Source organism: Talaromyces stipitatus, genomic scaffold, assembly GCF_000003125.1.
Source record: "Talaromyces stipitatus ATCC 10500 scf_1105507295515 genomic scaffold, whole genome shotgun sequence".
Taxonomy (NCBI): Eukaryota; Fungi; Ascomycota; class Eurotiomycetes; order Eurotiales; family Trichocomaceae; genus Talaromyces; species Talaromyces stipitatus.
In genome coordinates this window covers 24,802-45,742 of record NW_002990118.1, presented here as the reverse complement: position 1 = coordinate 45,742, position 20,941 = coordinate 24,802, and the positions used below count along the sequence as shown (strand labels likewise).

The window sequence follows — 20,941 nt, the reverse complement described above, 5'->3', positions numbered from 1 at the left end:
CCAGCTAGGGCTTAGGGCTCAATGAGACCACGGAGCGGCACTACAACAGACCGAGCTCACACGACAGCGATTCTTGCAGCCGTCACAGCCCAGGTGAATTCAAAGAAGCCAGATATTACTACTACCTTGAGCAAGGTGAGGCATTGATTCTTTTGTTATATATTATTAATATATATAATAGATCCGTAGCCTTGCAGTCTTTGTTAATGCAAGCCCTCAACATCGAGATACCTTCTACGCCCTGCAGACAACAGCAACAAAGATTCTACCGATCCAGGATGTAAAGACGCGATGGAACTCTACATTCTTAATGCTTCGGAGGACAAAGAGACTTCAGGCTATCTTCATACCTTTTTGTACTGAGTGGGAACGACCCGATCTTCTGCTTAATAATGAAGAATGGCGCCAGGTTGACTACCTTATTTGGATCACACACCCTTTCTATGAATTTACCACCGAGCTCTCTAAGACCAAGGATGTGACTACTCATCATGTCTTCAAGATTTACAACCTTCTCTTTAAGCATCTTGAAAGTACAATCATACAGCTAAAAAGAAAGAGCATTCCCTGGAAGAAAAACATGCTCCAGGCGCTTGAGGCTGGTCAAGAAAAGCTTGACTATTATTACTCTATGACAGATGCTATCCCTGGAGATCTCTATGCGGTTAGCACAATGCTTGCTCCAGATAATAAGTTCAAGTTCTTCCAGACTAAGAACTGGGATGATGAGTTACGTGTAAGATACAGAGAAAGCTTCAAGGAATCCTTAATATCTTATGTAGAGCGATTTACAACTCAACAAGCCCCACCAATCTTCCAACCATCTCACAAGACTGGCTCGCACCTTGGACTTCTGCTTAAGAAAGGCAAGTATCAGCCAGCTAAGCCTAAGGATGAATTTACTAAATATCTTGACTCTGGTATATGAGTTGTAAGCCACTATAGTTAATAGTATACTCACGAATAGTAGATATCATTGATTCTTTGCCTCTTGATTTTTGGAGAGTCCACCAGCAATGATTTCCAGCAATTGCTGCTCTCGCGAGAGATGCACTTTCAGTTTCTGTAACTGGTGCTGGTATTAAATGGCTATTCAATATTGCCTGGGATATTTGTCACTATCGCTGTGGCAAACTCCACGCGGTGACTATTCAAGAGTTAATATTATTCCTCTGTGCGTCAAGATTTAAAATAGATCAGGAGCAGCATTTCTTCATCTCAGATTTCCTATCTCAGGATGAAATCGAAAGTGCAAAAGAGGAGGAGATACCTGCTGAGTTTGAATTGGAACTAATTAGTGATAATGAAGAGCAACGCACTGAAGAAGAAAGAAGAGAGGAAGATAGAGATGATTTTGAGGATGAAGCTTCTCCTCATCCAGTCATAGATGTTTCTCTCCCAGTTATAGAAGAGAAAACCACTCAAGTGCGTCAATCAGTTAGGTTGAGGAAGCGCCCTCGGGAGAAAGATGATCAGTATATATATCATTAAGAAAAAAATTTCTTATCCATTGATGTTCATATATGACGAACATTGTAAAATAAATACGCAAAAATACGAGGAAAAATATGCATAAAATATGCAGCCACGTTCCCCTACTCTGTTTGCACTGTTTGTGGCCCATTGGGGGCCCACCGTGGGTTCATGGGCTCGAGAACCGGGCCCAAGGCCCAACCCATTTGTGGGTTGGGTTGGGTTGGGTTGTGGGCTTCGTGGGCTTTAGCGATGTCTAATCGAGCATGGCGATCGATGTCCGTGGATTTGCATCCGATGTCCAGCAGTCACATCACATGTGTAGTATTCGTAGATGCTAGGAAAACCAAGTAAATGAGTTCTGGCAGTAAGTAGTTGAGGGTTACAGTTCTATTACGCAGTAAAAGGATTACTACTGTATTTATGATGTAGAATTTATTTAGGTTTCAACTTAGAGTTAGGTTAGAGTTGAAGTTCTTAGGATTCAGCCAGATAACATTTCAGGGTTAGATTTGGGGTACGCACAGACAAAAATAACTGCATGCTACCCGTTACCCTAGGTTCGCACGGACGAAAAGTGTGTTATCAGGCTGAAAACCGCATAGTATTTACACAGTAGGGGGGAACTCGAGAGTCGAGTGCATGATAAGAGGTCTAAGGATAAGGGTAAGGAGTTGTAGACGACTATCGAGAACAAGGATGAGGATGATGAGGTCCAGGGAGGGGGAGAGAAGAGGATGGGAGAAAGAAAATAATTTTAAAATATTTCATTGTGTGCAGGACACAAATGTGTGAAATCGCCGTGGTGATTGATGTTGTTGTCTCGGCGTTGTGAACACAGTGATATGGGTAAACAAACAGAAGGCAAGGCACGAATATTCACATCGGGCTTGGTTGAGGCTTTGTTTCTGGGGGAGAGATATGCTTTTATACCCTTGTTTCACTGAAAATGTGTGAATATATACTTGTTTGAAGCTTTTCAATGTTAGCCAGATAGGCATCATCATGAATTGAGATGGTGCAGAGGATAGTACATGGTTAGGGTTATGCTCTTACTTGATATCAGGCAGTAACCGAGTGATACTTCAGGACTCGACACTACAACAAATATCTTGACAGTCTGTTAACTTCAGAGACATTCGTGGACGTTCATTTGGCATTCACAGATATGAGTAGACCTCTTGGTAATTCCTCGACTACGTACGAGAATCAAGCCTTAACCGAGAGTGAACTTGACATAACGAGTAGAGATCATTGAATGTGTACTTATATCATACAAGGACAAACCTTCACGCCTGAGTCGTGTCTCAATACCTGATATCAGGTCTAGCAATCCGCTTCTCCCCAAGCGAAGATATATGCCCAGCAAGAAACCTATAAATCACATTCTCCCACTCAATACCCGTCCCGAGCGCATCCGCCATCAGATTACAATTAACCATCAACCGCCAACAATACTTCAAATACTGCTGCAACTCCTCCAAATTCCCTGGATGAAGCGGATCGTGAGCATAAACCAGCCTGCGTTTGGCCGTGTAATCAGCCTTTTCCATCACATCATCGACCAATTCCACGGGTAACCCCTTGCTATATAGCATATCCCCGACAAGCGCGACTGCAGAAACATCAGGCAAGTACTCAGTGGTATGTACTTTCGAGTTTAAGGAATCCTCAAACGGCACCGTTCCATACGGAATATGCCTTTCTCTGACCATGTCTTTCTTATCGATATCGGGCATGTATTTTAGACGGAGTACCGGCTTGAAGTGCGGCCAGCTGCGGAATCGGTCGTCGCCTATACCGAAGAATGCGATGTGCGGGTATTTCCCTACTTCGGACGTAGAGTCAGAAGAGGTGCAGTACCTGAGCATTAGCTGGTACAATTCCGTAGATCTGTAGTCTGTCGACCTGCTTGATGATGATGATGATGATGATGATGAAGCAGGATCCCATAGTGCAGGGAAACAGTAAAGAATGTTTAGGGCGAGATACGCCCTCAGGGCTGACTCGTAGACGGTATCCCAACCGCAATCGTTGCCCTGCCAATAGTATTAGCGTGATCTCCTTTTGTCTTATACCTAGTAGGATATTGGGATGCGTACCATGCAACAGCATTCACCTTGCGTTTCCCACTCCGCATAGTCGACATCAGGATGAGCGCAAACACGTAGAATAGGTTCCATCTCTTCATATAATATAAGTGTCTTGACCACCTCAAGGTTGTAGAATGCCTCTTTATTCTTGACATAAAACTCAAAGCAGTTATTCAGGGTATGACATCGTAGGAACGAAGATGCTTTTCGTTCCTGGAGTGGAATCGCACATCCGCATTCGAATCCATCGTTATGAGTGCATAGTCTTCGGAGGGAAGATTTCCGTTGGTATGGAATTGCCTCCTTCCATTCGTGGGTCTGTCGCCATTTGTACACCAGCGGAGTTATTTTCTGTGTTATGGCGTCTCCCAGAATCAGATCATTGCCATCTGGTACATCGAATTTCTCAGGATACTTCTTCCGCTCACAGGCCGTATGTTCTTTGATATTGTTTATGAATGACGCGACGAAACGGCTGATCTTCTCGTCCTGGTTGGGCTCAAATAGAAAGTAGAGATTGGTGGGCTTCACTTTGGTGGGAGCTTCTGGTGAGTGGATTTTTAAACAGGAGGTGAGTGCATCCCAGTGGATGTTGTGTGCTTGATGGGCCATGGTTTTGAGACGCGAGGTCAGCGCTTCCCATCGAATGTTGCGTGCTTGATGGGCCATGGTTTTGAGACGCCAGGTCAGCGCTTCCCATCGAATGTTGCGTGCTTGGTGGGCTACGGATTGTATTTGAAGTTGTCGAACTTTCTTGTTGTTGCCTTGTTGTTGGACTGACTCACGCGGATAGCGCTAGGCTGGAAGTAGCGCTACGGTTACATAGCTACGGTGGACTATACCGACATTTCGAAAAAACGTTTTTGTTTTTTCGAAGTCTAACTTTTCTGCTGGCGGAATTATCTCGCTTAGCGCTCAACTAATAGAAACGCATGGATTACTATATGTGTCTTATTGATACGATGCAATTGGCTTAAGAAGCTAGGACATCTCATTCGAGAAGCCACACTAAATATCTTTCACAAGGAAAAGTATTCATAATATATGCGGGATCCAGACTTTCAATTCAGTGACTCAGTCTTCCCAGGCGGCATGGACAGTATAGTGACCAGAATCTTGTTGAAATTAGTTCTTGACTTCGAAATTCAGATTTAAATTGAACGAAAGTAGGTACAAAAGTAGGACTAACAAATGAGAAGGCCAGTTTGAATGACAAACAAAGTTCGAATTGCAACATCAAAACAAAAGATATATTGAATTATGAGCTGACTTTCACCAACTATCGAGATGCAGATTGTTTTCTCGTGCGGTTTGCGATATACCTGTCAGCAAACCCATCCTGGCAATATATAGCTAATCTGGATTCAGACTCATTGGGGACATTGTCAAGAAACTGCTCGAATTCATCGCCATCAAGAATAAGTTCATTAGATCTATTGTCGTTGTCTTCATTGACCTTATTATCGTTGCTATCTCTTTCCAAGTTAGCCACAGAAAATGATCTCTTACGTGTGAGTGCAAAAGGCTCCTTTTCTCTAATCACAGGCTCCAATGTAGCCGCGAATTTCTTGACAGTGGACTGTTTGACTTCGGATTCCTGCTTGACATCAGGTTCTTGTTTGACTTTAACTTGCTACTTAACTTTGGGTTCGTTCTTGGCTTTGGGTTCCTATTTAACTTGGGATGCCTCATGCTTTGACTTTCTGGCTCTTTCTTTCCTGCTATCTTTCTTGGTTGGCTGTGAAGTTAGTTAAGTTTGCGAAGTGTTATGAGCTGACCTCATGAGCATGTTCGGGCAAAGCCCTCACGGATATCGACAATAGCGCCTCCCGCCGATCCCCGACAACCCCGAACATTAAGCTATTCACAGATCAAGAGTGGACAACCAATATCCGGTCGGATGTTGACAATAGCGCTCCTTGTCGATCTCCGGCAACTCCAACAATCCTAGAAACCTCGGACATGAGGCAATTCCTAGAGAGAAGCCCGTCAGAAGTTCCCGATTCCCCTTGCCTATACAAGATTGTACATGCGCGAAAAACTTGTTGTTTTCTTTCTCTTTCCTTTCCTCATGTTATGTTTTCTATTCAATTATGCCCTTATAGTGAGCATTATGCGGGACTAGCCCGTAACACGGAGCAAGTAACTTGCTGAGATGATCATTGTCGAGATCCTCCTCTTCTTTCATGATAACAACATCGTTACAGTGGAGCTGGAATAAGCGCTGTAAAAGTACTAAAGATCCACTCTCCTGCATGCTATTGGTGGTGGGCTTTCTCTAGCTACAGGAATGGCCGTCTCCTTTTGCCAGTGCGTACATACATCTGCACTAGTTAATGTATAGTATATATTTTAGTTAACTATCCGGACAGCGGTGTCCGAATTTTCTCTCCTTAGATTAGCCAACATCAATACACGAAATGATTCATGCGCCCCACTCAATTCTCAGCGAGTCTTCCGGAACTAAACGTGGTATGCATAGCACCGATGCTTTGCTAAGTATTATAGTGTTCCTTCATTCGTGCGAGGAACCACCTGCGATGGCTCTCATGTCGGTTCGTGATTGGAGTATTGCTACGCTTGCCTTTTAAGAGACCAGGCGTAAAACCGATCAACGAATACAGAAACCGTGGAAGTGATCATGGCGGCAACACTGCAGGGTTAGAATTGGGCATGCATACCTAGGTATAGATCGTTTATTTTCGGTTACGGAGTGTTGGTAGATATACAAAGATGGAATGTTGCATCAGTTTTTGATTGCGCCGCATGCTATAATCTGCGCCGCTAATCCATACAAATAGAGAGCACCATGGCGCTGTCTGTGTAACGAGTACGTGCTTGAACAGAGAGCCAAAATGAGTAGCCACACCCCTTTTGATGGCTCTCAAGACCTGGACAGGGCACGCCGGAGAAGGTTCCAGAACCGTATGGCTCAACGCAAGCATCGTGTGTACAGCCCCTGAATTCGGTTTTAAGGATATCTAGTCTGACTTATCTTTAGGTGAAAGAATGAAGGCACAGCGACGAAACTCCTTTTGCGAAGGACAGGTGGAAAATGCGATATCAGATATTAGTGCCGACAATGCTCATCAAAATGAGCTTGCATTCAGTACATTAGACTAAATGTTACGGGATTTGAATATACCGGGATCGGCAAATGAAGCTCAAGATGATTCCTCAAGACAACAGATTGAGTCTCTTAGTCAGTGTTTGAAAACGGGAAATTAGGATTTCTTTTCTGACTAAGTCACAAGCATCTGTCTTCTCGCCTGGTCAAGAGAGTCAAGAAGGCCAAACACTGGATGATCTGGTAAGGCAGTGTAAAACCTGTGCGAGACAGGTTTTGTAGCCGACACAAAGTACGCTGATATACTCTCGCTGAGCAAGTTTACTATGTTGGACCGAGCCGAACGAGATGATAACTTTAAGATCGATGGCCAGTTTCTTAGTAGCCCTGATGATTTCTTACAGGAACATCAAGGATACAATCCCTACATGGACAATGAAAGTAATGTATAGAAGCCATGTACGCCTACCACTACATTTACTGTTAGCTGATTACTAGAATTCTTCTTTCGAGTAGACGAATCAACGACGTGAAACCGCCGCTTTAGTACAAAGCCAAAGAGCTCGTATCTGTTACCAAGCAGAACGGCTTCTCGAAAAAGTGATATCTCTATACGACTTTGGTGTTTCCCTTGATATCCTGGTGGCCGATCCAAATCTCAGGATGCTCTTAGTGAATGCTTCTACGAATTTCAACGCCCAGAGATCAGTTGAATCACATGGTGCTGAATCAGCTGCTTTTGAGAAAATCCGATGGGTCATGTTTTAAGATTGTAGTCTGGGATGTTCAAGTTCATGCTGCTTCTTCCCATCATCCTTGCTCTTCATCTCATATATATCGCTTTCAATGGGACAGGACTACAAGTAATACATCAATATAGCACCGGCCTACTAGATTGACCTCACAATTCTGTATAAAGCTCCAATGAAAAGAAAATCAAGCTCGAAAATAAGAAAAGCTGAGGCGGGTGTAAAACTCCCGACACAGGAAATGAGAATTTAAAATTCACGTCATACTCCAGTAGTGCATAGAAAATCAAGCAATGTTCATAATTTGTAGAAATCCCGGGATCACTATCTCAGATACAGGCTAGCTGCACAAGCAGAATCACAAATATCAATAGCAAAACACAAACACCAAAGGAACCAGCTCCCCAAAACATACACCATGACCGATAATCCCTGCGATCATACCATAGCTCACGTATTGTGGTTGGCTGGCGCGAATCCAGATACGTCTTTAACCGGCGAAGCCGAGGCGCGAAATAGGGGAATCGCACAAAGGACTCCGTATCAGCAAAGCTGTTTTCATTACGGAAATAATCATGAATCTGAGATCCTCTGGATAATTCGGTGCGAGATCTAAGATTTGTTGCATTGAGGTTGATGTACTGTATGTTGGTCCAATCGCTTGGTGATTCTTTTGACTACCCCAAATGGACTGGCGATATCGAGCGCTACTTGTGTAGTCGGTGGGAGCGAACAGCGGTAAAAGCTCTCCGACAGAATGTCTTTGGTTGGATATCGAACGGGATCGATGTCCATTATTTTCTGTAGGTTAGTAGCAACCTCTTTTTCCAAATAAGGCTTTAACCGATGGATAGGACGACCGTTGAATGTCATACTGTTGTACCAAAGTATTTGGTCATCCTCTCCAGCGGTGACATATTGTCTTAGACGCTGGAGGTTTCTGGATGATGTTGGTCGAAACAGTAGACCGTAAGTCCGAGACAGCTCTCGGAATGTTGATTCATGATAGTCGCGCTTAGCTCTTCAATAACCTTAGATTAGCAGATATTAACTGTGTCATTTCAACAATTCAGTACTTACTTATGTAAATCAATACCGTTATAGAAAAAGGTGGGATGAGCAAAGACTCTGATAGAGTTCCTATTTGCATAAATCTTTAGATGCTCGTCCAAACAATCAGTCCATTCTATATTTAGTCGTCCAAATCTCTGTAGATAGGGAATTGTGAATATCTCGGGATGAAACATTGAGTCAGTATTCTCTTCTAGTGGTAGCTCTGGATACCATTCGATTCCGATAGTGGCCTCTTCAGAAGTCCTCACACGGTCAAATAACTCGCGGATCGACTCGGATTTGTACCGTAAGTAGAAAAGTTCGCATAGAGGTTCTCTGATTTCTCGAAACTTCCTCGTGAAATCTAGAGCCGTTAAGCAATCATACAACAAGTCAAACTGTTTACCACAAGTGTCTACATCATTGGCATCTGGCTGATTTAGGATTCGACGTGCGTAACATAGATGAAGAAGCGTTTCCAGTGACAATGATGAGGCGACTTGACTACCCTTCAGTATACGTGCTGTAAGAGCCAACACACGCACAACTGTAAGAGCATTAAATGGTCTTTCTTTCATTACTTTGTCTGCTCCACAGGCAGTGATGATATGTATCTGCCTGCATGCAATCCGGACGAGGATGATGAGTAGTCGTGGAAGACGAGAATGCTCAAACAGCATGCGAGATCGTTCGCAAAATTCGCCACGTTGGGACATTTGATATACCTCGAAGCCAAAGATGGACTCGATGAGAAGATCGCGGGATTCTGTGAGGACAATCTTGTCAAACATCGCATCCTCGTCGTCTCTGTCACGCCATCCGATGAGACGGTATATCTCTTGAAATCGGCTAAAAGCCGACGTGTAGGCCTGAACAGCAGCCTCCTTTTCCAACTGGGTGGATTCATCAATATCTTTCCAAAAGTCTGCCAAGTAATAGTGTAAGTATCATACATTATCTTTGTTTCTGTCAGGGCGACGGTTGAGTGAACACACACCTTCGTACTTCTGCTTAAATTGCTTGTTCTCCACCTCAATTTCGCCGACAGGCATCAGCTCAACTTTTTTCCAGTCCAGGATCTTTTCCGGCCGACCCTTGTTGATTTGCTCGTAGACTGTGTTTGAGATCGCATCTTTAGCCTTTAGTTCTTCTCGAGATTTATCGGGACGAGAGCTGCTATGTTCTGAGTGGATGATACTACAGAGATCCTGGACTGATGCTGTCAGCTCGCGTAGGGACTTGACTGCGTCTTGGTCGGGTACCACTGTGTTCTTGTAGGAGGTAGACATTTGATCGGTCAGTTTTTCTTGTGTAGAAGTAGATATGTAATTAAAGATGGTCCAAATTTATCATGTTTTGCAGGGTTCCAAAAAAGCAAGTCAAAAGAAGTTAATGTAACGGCACTACCCCACCAACAAACAGTAACATGCGTGTGATAAGACTGCATTTACTATCTTTATCTACACATTACGGGGTCACGGGACTATTCCAAGGTTCTATCCATTTCTTTCATTCTGATTTTGTTTTTTTTTTTTTTTTTTTTTTTTTGATCTATGAATTGCTTCCATTTGATCCTAATTATGACTAGGCCCCTACAATTAGCGAGAAGTAGTAAAACTAATACAATCACAATGAATCCCATATGCAGTGATTTCCCATCATAGATATTATTAATGGTAATGGCTGTGAAATTGTGAGGCAGCCAGCATATACCTCAGCATTAACTTTCTCGAATAACAATCACTGTTGTCCATCCAGTCTCGTTCAATTCAAGTTACGTAGGCACTGTATTGGTCTTCACAACCAACAGATAAGCTTCAAGCTCCCGGCACTAGGTAGTGGTCCGTACATGCGGGGGTCAGCATTTACTATCATTTTTATACAGGAAGTCAGCGTATAAGCGGTCAGCATATAAGCGGTCAGCATCCAGGACGTCAGCAAGTAAGCTGCAGCGGCAGCAATACGTTGGCCAATAGTTACTCATGTTCTCGACTTGTAAAATTGATGTCAGCGTTCATAGCATGGTAAGCCACCAGGAATTCTCTATGATATTATAAATATCTAGGCTGGATCAGGGCTTAGAAGTCCCTTTAAAGGCAATCATATACGAACTATTTGCTTATTGATTGGCTGAATCGAACGCGCGTCTCTGACCACTTAAATTACTCGACAAAAACACGGAAATACGAAAACAACAACTCATCCCTATACCGCAATGCTTCCCACGCTATTAATTGTTGTGCTATTGCACCTATTCCGACTATCCGAGGGTGGGCCAACCTTCCTAGAGGAGTATCGGGGCAGCTATGTGCCAAAGACTATCGAAACATGGTACGGCCTCCAGGTTATAGCGCCAGATACTCCATACGTGGCAAGGGCGGGCCCAAATGAGTTGTACTTCATCGACACCCGGTTTGACAATGAGACTGCAAGTCATGTGAAGGAACAAATAGAGAAAGCAATGCTACCGAAGGCAGATGGATACTACTTCTCTATAGATGGGACCTCGGCAACGGTAGAAATCAAAAACTCTGAGACAAACGAAACAACATTCGTTTTTGATCCCCCATATGCTAGGGTGATATTTGCACAAGCAATAAACAAGCGCAACCCAGAGCTCAAACTGCCTGAACATGAACCCGCTGGTGATTGGTTGGTAACATACGATCATCAAATGGCGTTTGTACCTGGTGCGACATCGGGGGCGACAACGACTGTCGGGCAGGAACTACCAATGCTATTGGCGTATGCGGTAAGTATGGATGCGTGAAAGCGGTCGTCCTGAAAGTGTAGATCTACTCCTAGATGCCGGTGCAGATCCTAATTTACCTGGCCAATATGGATACACGCCGCTCAGGACATGTGCTGATTTTGAAGTTGAACAATCGCGGTGGAGAAGAATAGTTCAAAATGGGAGTGCGAAGGCTAAAATAGCTGGCAGTATCTTCCTCCGTGATCACCATCAGCCACTAAGTGCTGATGATCTGGATGGGTCCAAATGGCGCAGCCATAGTCTAACGCAGGAGTCAGATTCAACCCATCTAGACAGCATTTTAAACTCTCTGGTTCTTCACGGGGCAAAGATCTCGGGGATTGAAAGCTCTCTTCGTGAAGCATTCGACGCCGCTGTACTTCATCGACGAGACTATACTGCCGAGTGTCTGTTAAGATTACAGTCACGTTTTCTTCCCGATATGAACCTTCTCCAAGGGTCGGAAATTGAGGGCTTTGTTGCCACCAAGTCTCGCGTGGAAAGTGAAAGGTCATCTTTGAGGCAGGAAAATAGTAACAACAGCCGGCAAACGAATAATGCATCCCGCCGTCAATCAAGAGCCCTTTATCTAAATAAACTACTGGGTCTTCGTCAATATGACATGGTGAAAGAAACAGTATCAAACATAGATGTTTCAGAACTCGGCGGGTTTTGGATATCAGGTCACATTCCTCTCCTGCACACCCTTGCGCGTTTTGGCCTGTTCGATGTTCTAAAGCGTGTCTGTACCCGGGAAGTCGCGTCGAAATTCGATGATCATGAGTGGTGCAATCAAGCAGAGACTGCCTACCACGTGCACAAAAACGATATTGAGCCGCTACTTAAAGTCGCGTGCAATCGAGAAATTCCCAATATGGCAGTGATTCGGTTCCTTGTTGAAGATATGAGCGTTAATATCAATGCAACGTCAAGGAAGAGGGTATTCGTCGACAATGGCAAGCAGAGCGAGCACGTATCAGGTCACAGCGTTCTACATGATATTGCCAAGGGCAAGACTTGGTGGAATGTACACGAGGCGCTGCCTTACCTGATCCGAAAAGGGGCTGACCTGGAGGTGCGCAATGGGAGTGGGGACACTCCATTGCACATTGCTGTGGAGCAAAAAAGATACAAGGGCGTCTTTTACAAGGAAGCAGTAAAAATTCTTCTAGAGAGTGGCGCAGATGCCAATACTGTGAATTACCATGGGGAATCTTGCCTGTCAAAAGCCGGCACCGATACTGGCCTGATCAAGTTGCTTCTATCACATGGTGCTAAGATCTCCTCAGCAGCCATATTCTCCGCAATCGGGCTGCATCAAGTTGAATTATTGGAATTTTTGCTCGCCTAGGGGGACTTTGCGAATCTAAGGCGACCTACAAATGGAATCCTGGAAGGAATTCCACCTTTGTACCATGCAGCGTTTTGCAGAGTTCAAGACAACCGCGTGAAAGACAATGACCTTATCCCTTCCCGAACGCGCATGATGACAGTGCTCCTTCGCCATGGTGCAGATCCATACGCCACTATTGGGAAGCTTCATCGTGTCAGCGACGGAACGTTCAAGGGTGACATAGAAAGTGAAGATGGTCCAGAATCAGAGTGGACATCTAAAACATACACCGTCATACATGAGATCTTGCATAAAGGATTCGTCGCTGAGCCACTATTTGACTTACCATCCCTTCAAATGGAAACACGTGATAGCACAGGCCAAACTTTGCTTTTAGCCGCTTCCCGAGGCCGTAATATGAAGCAATTTCAAGACCTTCTCGCCCGTGGAGCAGATTTCACCGCTCGGGATCAAGAAGGAAGGACTATTGTGCACAACCTCATGAAACATGAGCCCGAAGAGACAACATACGAGTGCCTCAAGGCTCTTTTCAATCAGTACCCCAACCTTGTCCACATGCCCGATAAAGCCGGTGATACTCCACTTCATTACGTACTGAAATCACAGGAACCACACCTCAGCGACTACTTCGACAGAGAAAGCGAACGTGGATGTAGACGCGACATCGATCTGCTGCTCGAACAAGGCGCCGATCCACTTCAACCAGACTCGAATGGAAACACAGCCCTGCATTTCTTCGCTCTGAGGCCCCTTCGCTTCAAATCACGTATAGAACAATTTCAAAGCCTTGGTGTGGACATTAACGCACGCAACAAAGCGGGCAATTCTCCAATTTTTGAGTATATTGCACGCGGCCAGCTGAGAGCTGGAGGACCTTACGGGTATATTCACAACAGAGAACTCGAGAACCATGACGATGTTCATTATTTGCGGTATTTCAAGCAAGTTGGGGTAGATTTCTTTGCACGTGATAATGCAGGATCGTCGCTGCTCCATGTTTTGGCTCGCCGAAAGTTGAACAGTAGCCGTTTCGTGCATTTTGAAGAAGAGAGAACGGTGCCGATCAAGAACCTTGTCAACTGGTTTGAGTTCCTTACGGGTATAGGCTTGGATCCTATGCTTGAGGACGCTCAACAACGGACTTGTTTAGATGTCGCCTCCGCTTGTGGTAACGAGCATATTTTGAAGTTGTTTCAACAGAAGCCTGTAGAGTGAAACTTCGAATGGACTTGGTTTAAGATATTGTACATGATATAGTATGATATGTGTTCAGTCACTAATATGAATTATAGGACAGCTGCTCCTGATGCCGTCTTACTATAAAAAATATCTTAAGAGATCAGTTTCCTCTCCCTACGCGGTGTAATCAACGTCACAGGCTATAACATATACTCCGTCAATCGAGAGATGCTGTCACTCAGGCCATCCGTTGGAGGTTATGTATTCTACTTAGTCTTCCATTGGAATAGTTCGATAGTTTGCGCCATTGGGAACTTCTTTTGTATGGACATTTGGCTATTTTGTAAGGGAATGTTGCATAACTAAGAATATCAATCTATAAAATCAATTGACATCATTCTCCGTCTCCGGATCGGTGCCGGCGCAGCGAAACATCGTATAAGTTGAGCATCAAGAACGAATACGTATTTGTCTTATACAATACATCAAGGCTCGTAATGACAATATGCAGGCCGCATCGTACAATACCGATCTAAATGATTTTCTCTCTAGACATTCTCGGCCAGCAATTTCGTATCAACAGACTCTATACGCAAATCACATTCTGTTATCCGCTAGCCGGAGACGATGGCTCTTATTCACAATCAGAGATAATACAAACCTTCAAAAACAGCTTTCAACGTATATCACAGAGTTTCCCGTGGATCTCAGGCAAGATATCAACCAAAATGACACATTCAAGATCAAGCCTAGTACTGGTAGTCCTTACATCGTCGTGAAGGATTATACTAAGGACCCATCAATACCTGATTGGAACACGCTACAACAAGTCAATTTCCCGTTTAGCATGCTAGCCGAGTGGGCTTTATCAAACTCGAATCTCTTCTGTTCCCTATGATTTCTTGCTGCTCGGCACATGTCCTCCATAGTGTCTTGAAAACACGGGTATATGAAGGGTGGTCGCCCGAAAAATACTCCAATTCATCCCAATCCTCACGGCCATCAACATCGTCGTAGCTTTGGCATGTCTCAACATAATTTTCAGCAGTGAGGATATTGGTTTTGAATATCTCATACTCTCGTGGCTCTGGATGGAGGTTAGCCTTTTCCACGATTGATTCGCTTGGGAGCTCGTACCAGGTTTTAGCAGCCATGGGACGACGTACTCGAAGGACACGACATATCGGTGCAAGTTCGATTTTAGAATATTCTCCAGCAAGTCAAATCCTTGATTTGAAAATTCGATGCTAATTTTGCGAAATATGGAGGGCAAGCAGACGTTTCTCATCTGCCTACTAACTTGGGAAAGCCTTATAAGCTCCCACCTATCAAGACACCTGACAATGCCGAAGAGAATCTCAACAGGAAGAGACTTTATACCGTTCAATCCACTGGCTTCCATCTCTTTGAGGTCTTCAAGGACCATCGATAACATCCAAGCAGCTCGCCGAAAACCCACCAAGCAATAGACAGTATGGGGAATTCGCTGATCCCGACTATCGCGACGCGCTTCAATCCTTCCTAGGAGTCGACGTCGGAAAGAGGGCTTCTGGAATGTACAGCTGAAGGATAATGTGCCGTTTGGTGGGAATGTGTACTGCGACGCCACGTACAGTCCTAAGATTGGCATTATCGCAGCTGACAACACGAAGAAAGCGCCATGCATTGAGATATCCGATGCCTTATTCTGAAAATATAGGGTCTTCAAGACGCACTATATCCCCGAGGAGGAGATCAAAGGCCTCGTGCACCATCAGATAACGAACGAGGATACTGTTGGTATCACAGGGGTGTGCACACAGGTAAAGTGTAGGTTCGAGGTTGTTGTATTCAGTTGTGTCTCGCTAGTCTCCAAAGGAGATCAGCTACCTATGTGTAGGTAAACAGAGCCGAGCTAACCAAGCTAGGCTAACTACAGCTGCCACCTCTAACTCACTTCCTTTTATCCCCCTTTTATCTCCTCCCATATTGAATACTTCGAATATGCTATTCCTGCAGATACCAAGGGCATCATCACTACGATCTCTAACAAGCATGACGTGTCAAGTGAGAAAAATCTTATCATTGATGCTAGAAATGACGAGTTCTATGCCCTTATTGGCACTCCTAATGGTTCGGCAGCGGCATATATGCTTGCTGACCATCTCAAGGCAATAGGTTCCATTATGATTATTGGTGGCAAGGCCAATTCCCTGATCTTCAAGTACGCGTAGGGGAGCTTATTGATTGTTGGCCATAGAGCAGTGTTGGAAACAATCGAGAGGGATCTCTCCTAGGAGAGATCCCTCCTGAGCGACAGTATTTTAGTCAGCTTCCATGGATCTCCTGGGAGAGTTTTTTCCTGGGAGAGTATTCTCTTAGGATGGTGTTCTCCTGTGCTGGGTCCCTCTTGAGCGGTAGGACTCCTGAGCGAGGTGACTCTTGAGCGCTGTAGCTCCCAGGTGGTATGGGTCTTGGGAGCCTCGTTTATTCGCGAAAATCCTTCCCTCTGCTTATATTTGCGGTTTTGTTACCGGGCTTAGATCACCAATTATTTTTTATGGATTGGAAGTGGGATTTTGTTTAGCGTTCGGCTTTTGTAAGATTTAAGGTCCAAGAAACAAAGTAGGTCCTCGCGGATAAAATGTATCTTCCGTAGATATTCTATGTCCAAATATTACCCTGGCAGTTCTATAGAAGTACTTTTTCCCATAGCTTCATGCAAAAATCTGTTTTCTAGTGTCGCTTTTTAGTTGTTTGTGGTTTCTACGTACCTCTCATTTGTAGCATATATTTCCCGTCTAGTTTAAAAACATAGTGATCATGCGACACTTTGTTAGCCTTCAACGAGCACGATATCCTAGTCTATATCCCCGAAGACAACCGTAGAGACATGACGGTATATCAAATTGATCTAAGAACCCTTTATTCTATATCTTCTTGGCTGAGGGGCCGTCGGGACTTTCAATCACCTGACATGGAAGCCCTAATTTCTCGCCAAATCTTGAAGCTTTGTCCCATTAAAGTTGGAAAAACCTTGACTGCCAGGGAGCAGGGTGCTGCATTTTTTCCCTTGTATCCAAGACTAAATGGCCTACTTCAATCGCGTGAATGGGGTTGGGTTGTGTATATTTTCCAATCTGTAACTGCGCCAAAACGGGGCTTTAGCGTCCAAAAGTAGCTCGACATCCAAAAATGGATTTCCGAACCGTTGTATCAACCCCAGACTTCCCGGGAGAACGCAAAATCCCGAAACGATCCTTGAAGTTCAAATATTTTGTTTCTCAAGCAATTTCCGAAAAATAATCATCATGAATTGCCAAATATTTTTTGAAAGGCACGAGGAAGAATTGTTTAGGGAGAGGAGCTCAAGCTACGGAGGCACAGCGAAAATCCCTCTTGATGCACTCCAATTTCAGCAGAGGCAGTCCCGCTCAGATCTCAGTGAAAACATCAAGAAAATGAAAGAGATTTTTGCCAAGGCCCAATGTGAGCGCCTGGAACCTGCAAACAGATTACCAGCGATTATTAGCCAAAATACCCTAGATGCAGTTCTGAGATTGTCGAAAATGACATTGGATCAACTACTGCAAGCTCCTCACAACGAAAAGTTAATTCTCCTGAAGTTCGGGCCAGATATGTATGTTGAGTGCCTTGATGGAGAGTCCGCATAGCCGCTGCAAAAGAAGTACTGCGAGAGTGTGATGCGTGGTGGGCTGTCGACTTGTATTTGGATGGTTGGTGTATCGTTTCTCAATCCAATCATGCCTTACTGACGTGAGTGTAGAGGCGGACGGTTACCTGCGACGTCAATTAAGAGAACAATATTCAAACCAAACAAATTTTTGTGATGGCGACATATATTCCAAAATCCGCGTGTATCGAAAGCAACGATCTGAGGCTTCCCGCAACAACGACATGGATGCGGTTAGGACATACCGCTTCGCAGAAGGACGATGGTGGGCAAGGTTATCGGCGAGTAATCAGGGGATCCTCAAACAGCTTTTTGATAAGAAGCACAAGAAATACGTCACTGAACTAGACGCCTTTCTCAATTTCCCCGCTCTCTTAGCGGGGTTGAGAATCTCAAAAAAAAAGGATCTCATAGCTATGAAAACTCACGAGGTAGGAGGATTATAATATATGAGAATGGCCGTCATTGACGAATATTTAAGAACACCACCGATACCTACGCCATATCAGAGATGTTACAGTGGATAGAGCTCTTGCAAATAACACGGAATGGATTAATATGACAGATAGGCCGACTTTACGAAAGCTTGAGAGCCGGATCCCAAAATTCTGTAAAGAAGATGAGAATATGATACGACAAGGAATGAGTAGTGGAGCCCTATTTCCAAGGATAAAGAATACTGAAGCCCGCAACAATATTCTAGAGAACCTTCTCTTGATCGACTGCCCGATCCCAACCTTGGATACATTCTTTGAGAATAGAAGATTTTTGGAGGCGCTAGCCACTATCATGAAAGGGCTTCTGGACAAACCATGTCAGACCGGAATTCGGACGAGGAAGAGATGTCGATCGACGAATCCTTCAAAGAAATGTTCACAGATATCAACCAGAAGGACGATGAGGTTTTGATACAAGTACAGAAATACTCACTAATACCGTATCCCGGGGAAAAGGTAGACAGAATAGCGTTAGGAATCTGGCAACTCTGGTTGTTTGCAGCTCGCAATTTCACCTACTTGCTTGAGGATGCCCATTGAAGGACGCTGGGCAATCAAAACCTCAACCCGAGAAGGACATAACCGTGTGGTATACCTTTGCGACACTCGCTTATCAGCTAGGCTTTGAATCAAACAAGATCCAAACCCTCAAATCGCAAGATCCCGACCGTGAGAAGGCCCGTGCTGTATTGTTGGGTGCTCGAAATCCTAATGAATTCATCTACGATGAGGTGTTATTTGCCCGCTTCCAGGATGAGATTTGTTCCATGTGTGCAACTGCCACAGAAAGATCAACAGCCACGCAACTCCGCTTCCGAACCATAGACGGCGGTGAAAGTATAAAGCGCCGTTCTGGGCGTCCATTGCATATAAATATTATCGGGAACGACTTTTCGCCCATGCTTTCTGGAGCCCAGTGGAGAATGACGGCCAGGGGTGTCACCGCGCTCTCAATCCGTGTCTCCATATGCAATGCCTACTTTGGAGATTGTTTCTCCAAAATCTCTACCAACCCCCTTGGGCCGGCATTCAGCATTTCCAAGCCTCTGAACGGCATGAATGCAACAAGGGATGCACTGCAAAAACTCAATGACCAGATTGGGGCACTTCAAGAAGAGCTCGACTTCACCAGAAGAGATAAGCAGAGCATCGACAGCAAAATCTCGAACTTCAGGCGCGGGTTGACAAATTCGTGGCAGAAAGAAAGGCTTACGCAGAAAATCATGAAAGACAGATTGCAAATTTTCGATCTCAGCTAGGGGATCTCGAGAGCAGAATGCACAACGCGGCCAGAAATGCTTCGATAGTTGACAAGGCGAAAGCCCAAATGCAGTCAAGAGTAAGAGAACTGGAGGCAGGGGAAAAGCTCCAAAAAGAGGGGTTGGAGAAAGCAAAGGATGAGATTCTATCATTGCAACAAAGCATGGTATCGGTGAAAAACACAAATGAGGCGCTTCAACAACAACTTCAAGATCTTCGTAAAACAAACGGAGCGGTGGTGCAGCAAAGAGACTATCTAGAGGGAAAACTCCATGACTACCAAGCCGCACAATCAATCGACGATGGGAATTCCCAAGCTCGAATTGAGGCTTTGACAATTGAGAATACGGAGAACACAAAGCGATTCGCAGAAGAGGCAGACGAGTACCAGACTACCATCAATAATCTCCAAATCAAAGAAAACAGGTGAATCAGAAACTCGAAGCGAAAGAAAAGATCATTGCTCAGCTACGAAAAGCTAAACGCGACCAGTCTCGAAAGGAGGAGGTAAAGAAAGACAGAGAAATTGAGCTCCAGGCTCAACTTGACAAGGAAACTAAGGATAGAAAGGACTTCGAAAGGGCACTTGAAGTTCAAATGCAACAAAAAAAAAGTGGAACAGGACGTCCAAGAAATGAAGGCTAAATTGGAAGAGCAAAGCAAACTAACCGACTCAGAAAAAGGTATGCTCCTGTCATTAAATAAGGCCTTGCAGGCGCAGATTGATCAGTCGGTCGAGGAAAGAGGTAAAAACAAGGAGAGTTTTCATAAGGAGCTGCAACAAGCCAAGGAATGGATTTGCTCGCTTGGAAGCAGAGCTCAAAGATATACCACAGCTTGACCTGCACAACGGAAATCAATTTCAGCTCCATGCAGAGAACCAAGAACCTGGAAGTATGATGGAAATGGGGAATCAGAACGAATCAGCTGATACATCGCCAAGATCGAAAGTTGCATGGTACCACGGGGATGGGAACAAGAAGCCTGATGTGCAGGATATGAGCCTCCTGGAGATAAAACGTCTCGCAAAAAAGTGTATCCGGAATCGGAGGTTCTTATTTGATCGGAAAACCGATCGAAGCCTGAACCCTGAATCAGTCGCTGAGTCTGTCAAGGAAGGAAAGGAGCTAGAGACTGTTGTAGTTTCAAGTGGCGATGTGAAGGCTATCAATCCGCCGAAAGGTTTGGTGAATTCATCTACGCGAAACCGGCCAATAATACAACTCCCAGAAGGGCACATTCAGCCCACCATTACAGAGGTTGTTTGAAAACATTCTTCCGGCAGCTTCTAGAACAGATGATTCGGAGGATGAGACACGCCAAAAAGGAAGAAGGCGCTCCAAAAGAAGGGTAACGGTAATTAAGCGCTGGTGCTTCCTTGGACCAATGAACTTTTGGTCTGGAGGAGTTTTCTGTCTTTCTGAATTGTCATCCGGAGCCAAAGTTGGCTACAGGGGCCAAATTTGAAATACCTTAGACCTGAATTAGTGCGCCTTACTAGGGTATAAAAGGCTAGCTAAACCTACAACCTGATTTAGATCCAGCGTTGCAGGGTTCTAATAGCTTTAACATAGATCTAAGCTGTTACCTCTCGAACCTTGCGAACCAAGTTTTGTCAAAGGTCTAGACTATATAGTTACGGAGTAGACTCGATTAGAAAGCAGGAGTTACCAGAGCCATCACTCATAAACAGGTTTATGTTCGTTCCACTCCACACATGTTCTGGTGCCCACTATTCGTGGATCCCATAAATTCCGCGACTCCGGCTGTGGTTATTAATCCATAGCGATA

The 20,941-nt window shown here is 44.5% G+C and overlaps 6 protein-coding genes across 6 annotated transcripts, besides 5 other annotated features; 4 read left to right on the top strand and 2 right to left on the bottom strand.

Moving 5' to 3' along the window:
* Positions 1-21: 21 nt before the first annotated feature.
* TSTA_040500 (uncharacterized protein) lies at positions 22-1,491 on the top strand (the record flags this gene model as incomplete). The annotated part of the gene is made up of 3 exons (XM_002484478.1): positions 22-135; positions 182-920; positions 1,028-1,491. The coding sequence occupies 3 exons, from the start codon at positions 22-24 to the stop codon at positions 1,489-1,491; spliced, it is 1,317 nt and encodes a 438-aa protein (XP_002484523.1).
* Positions 156-180: a sequence feature (AT_rich).
* Positions 182-916: a mobile genetic element.
* Positions 1,492-1,682: 191 nt separating the features above from the next.
* Positions 1,683-1,704: a microsatellite.
* A 942-nt stretch (positions 1,705-2,646) lies between these two features.
* On the bottom strand, positions 2,647-4,235 carry TSTA_040490 (uncharacterized protein; the record flags this gene model as incomplete). The annotated part of the gene is made up of 2 exons (XM_002484477.1): positions 2,647-3,512; positions 3,576-4,235. 2 exons carry the CDS (start codon positions 4,233-4,235, stop codon positions 2,781-2,783), a joined length of 1,392 nt encoding a protein of 463 aa, XP_002484522.1. The 3' UTR covers positions 2,647-2,780.
* Positions 3,387-3,413: a microsatellite.
* Positions 4,236-6,959: 2,724 nt separating the features above from the next.
* Positions 6,960-7,424, top strand: TSTA_040480 (uncharacterized protein; the record flags this gene model as incomplete). Its single annotated transcript, XM_002484476.1, has 2 exons — positions 6,960-7,079; positions 7,150-7,424. 2 exons carry the CDS (start codon positions 6,960-6,962, stop codon positions 7,399-7,401), a joined length of 372 nt encoding a protein of 123 aa, XP_002484521.1. The 3' UTR covers positions 7,402-7,424.
* A 525-nt stretch (positions 7,425-7,949) lies between these two features.
* Positions 7,950-9,748, bottom strand: TSTA_040470 (uncharacterized protein). The gene is made up of 3 exons (XM_002484475.1): positions 9,433-9,748; positions 8,463-9,360; positions 7,950-8,403 (listed from the first exon to the last, which is right to left on the bottom strand). Exons 1-3 carry the CDS (start codon positions 9,722-9,724, stop codon positions 7,995-7,997), a joined length of 1,599 nt encoding a protein of 532 aa, XP_002484520.1. The 5' UTR covers positions 9,725-9,748; the 3' UTR covers positions 7,950-7,994.
* A 205-nt stretch (positions 9,749-9,953) lies between these two features.
* Positions 9,954-9,983: a microsatellite.
* A 667-nt stretch (positions 9,984-10,650) lies between these two features.
* Positions 10,651-13,756, top strand: TSTA_040460 (ankyrin repeat-containing protein, putative; the record flags this gene model as incomplete). The annotated part of the gene is made up of 3 exons (XM_002484474.1): positions 10,651-11,180; positions 11,209-12,508; positions 12,539-13,756. The coding sequence occupies 3 exons, from the start codon at positions 10,651-10,653 to the stop codon at positions 13,754-13,756; spliced, it is 3,048 nt and encodes a 1,015-aa protein (XP_002484519.1).
* A 3,404-nt stretch (positions 13,757-17,160) lies between these two features.
* On the top strand, positions 17,161-20,418 carry TSTA_040450 (uncharacterized protein; the record flags this gene model as incomplete). Its single annotated transcript, XM_002484473.1, has 9 exons — positions 17,161-17,339; positions 17,363-17,436; positions 17,487-17,775; positions 17,903-18,042; positions 18,213-18,346; positions 18,433-19,070; positions 19,121-19,534; positions 19,586-19,657; positions 19,941-20,418. The coding sequence occupies 9 exons, from the start codon at positions 17,161-17,163 to the stop codon at positions 20,416-20,418; spliced, it is 2,418 nt and encodes an 805-aa protein (XP_002484518.1).
* Positions 20,419-20,941: the final 523 nt, after the last annotated feature.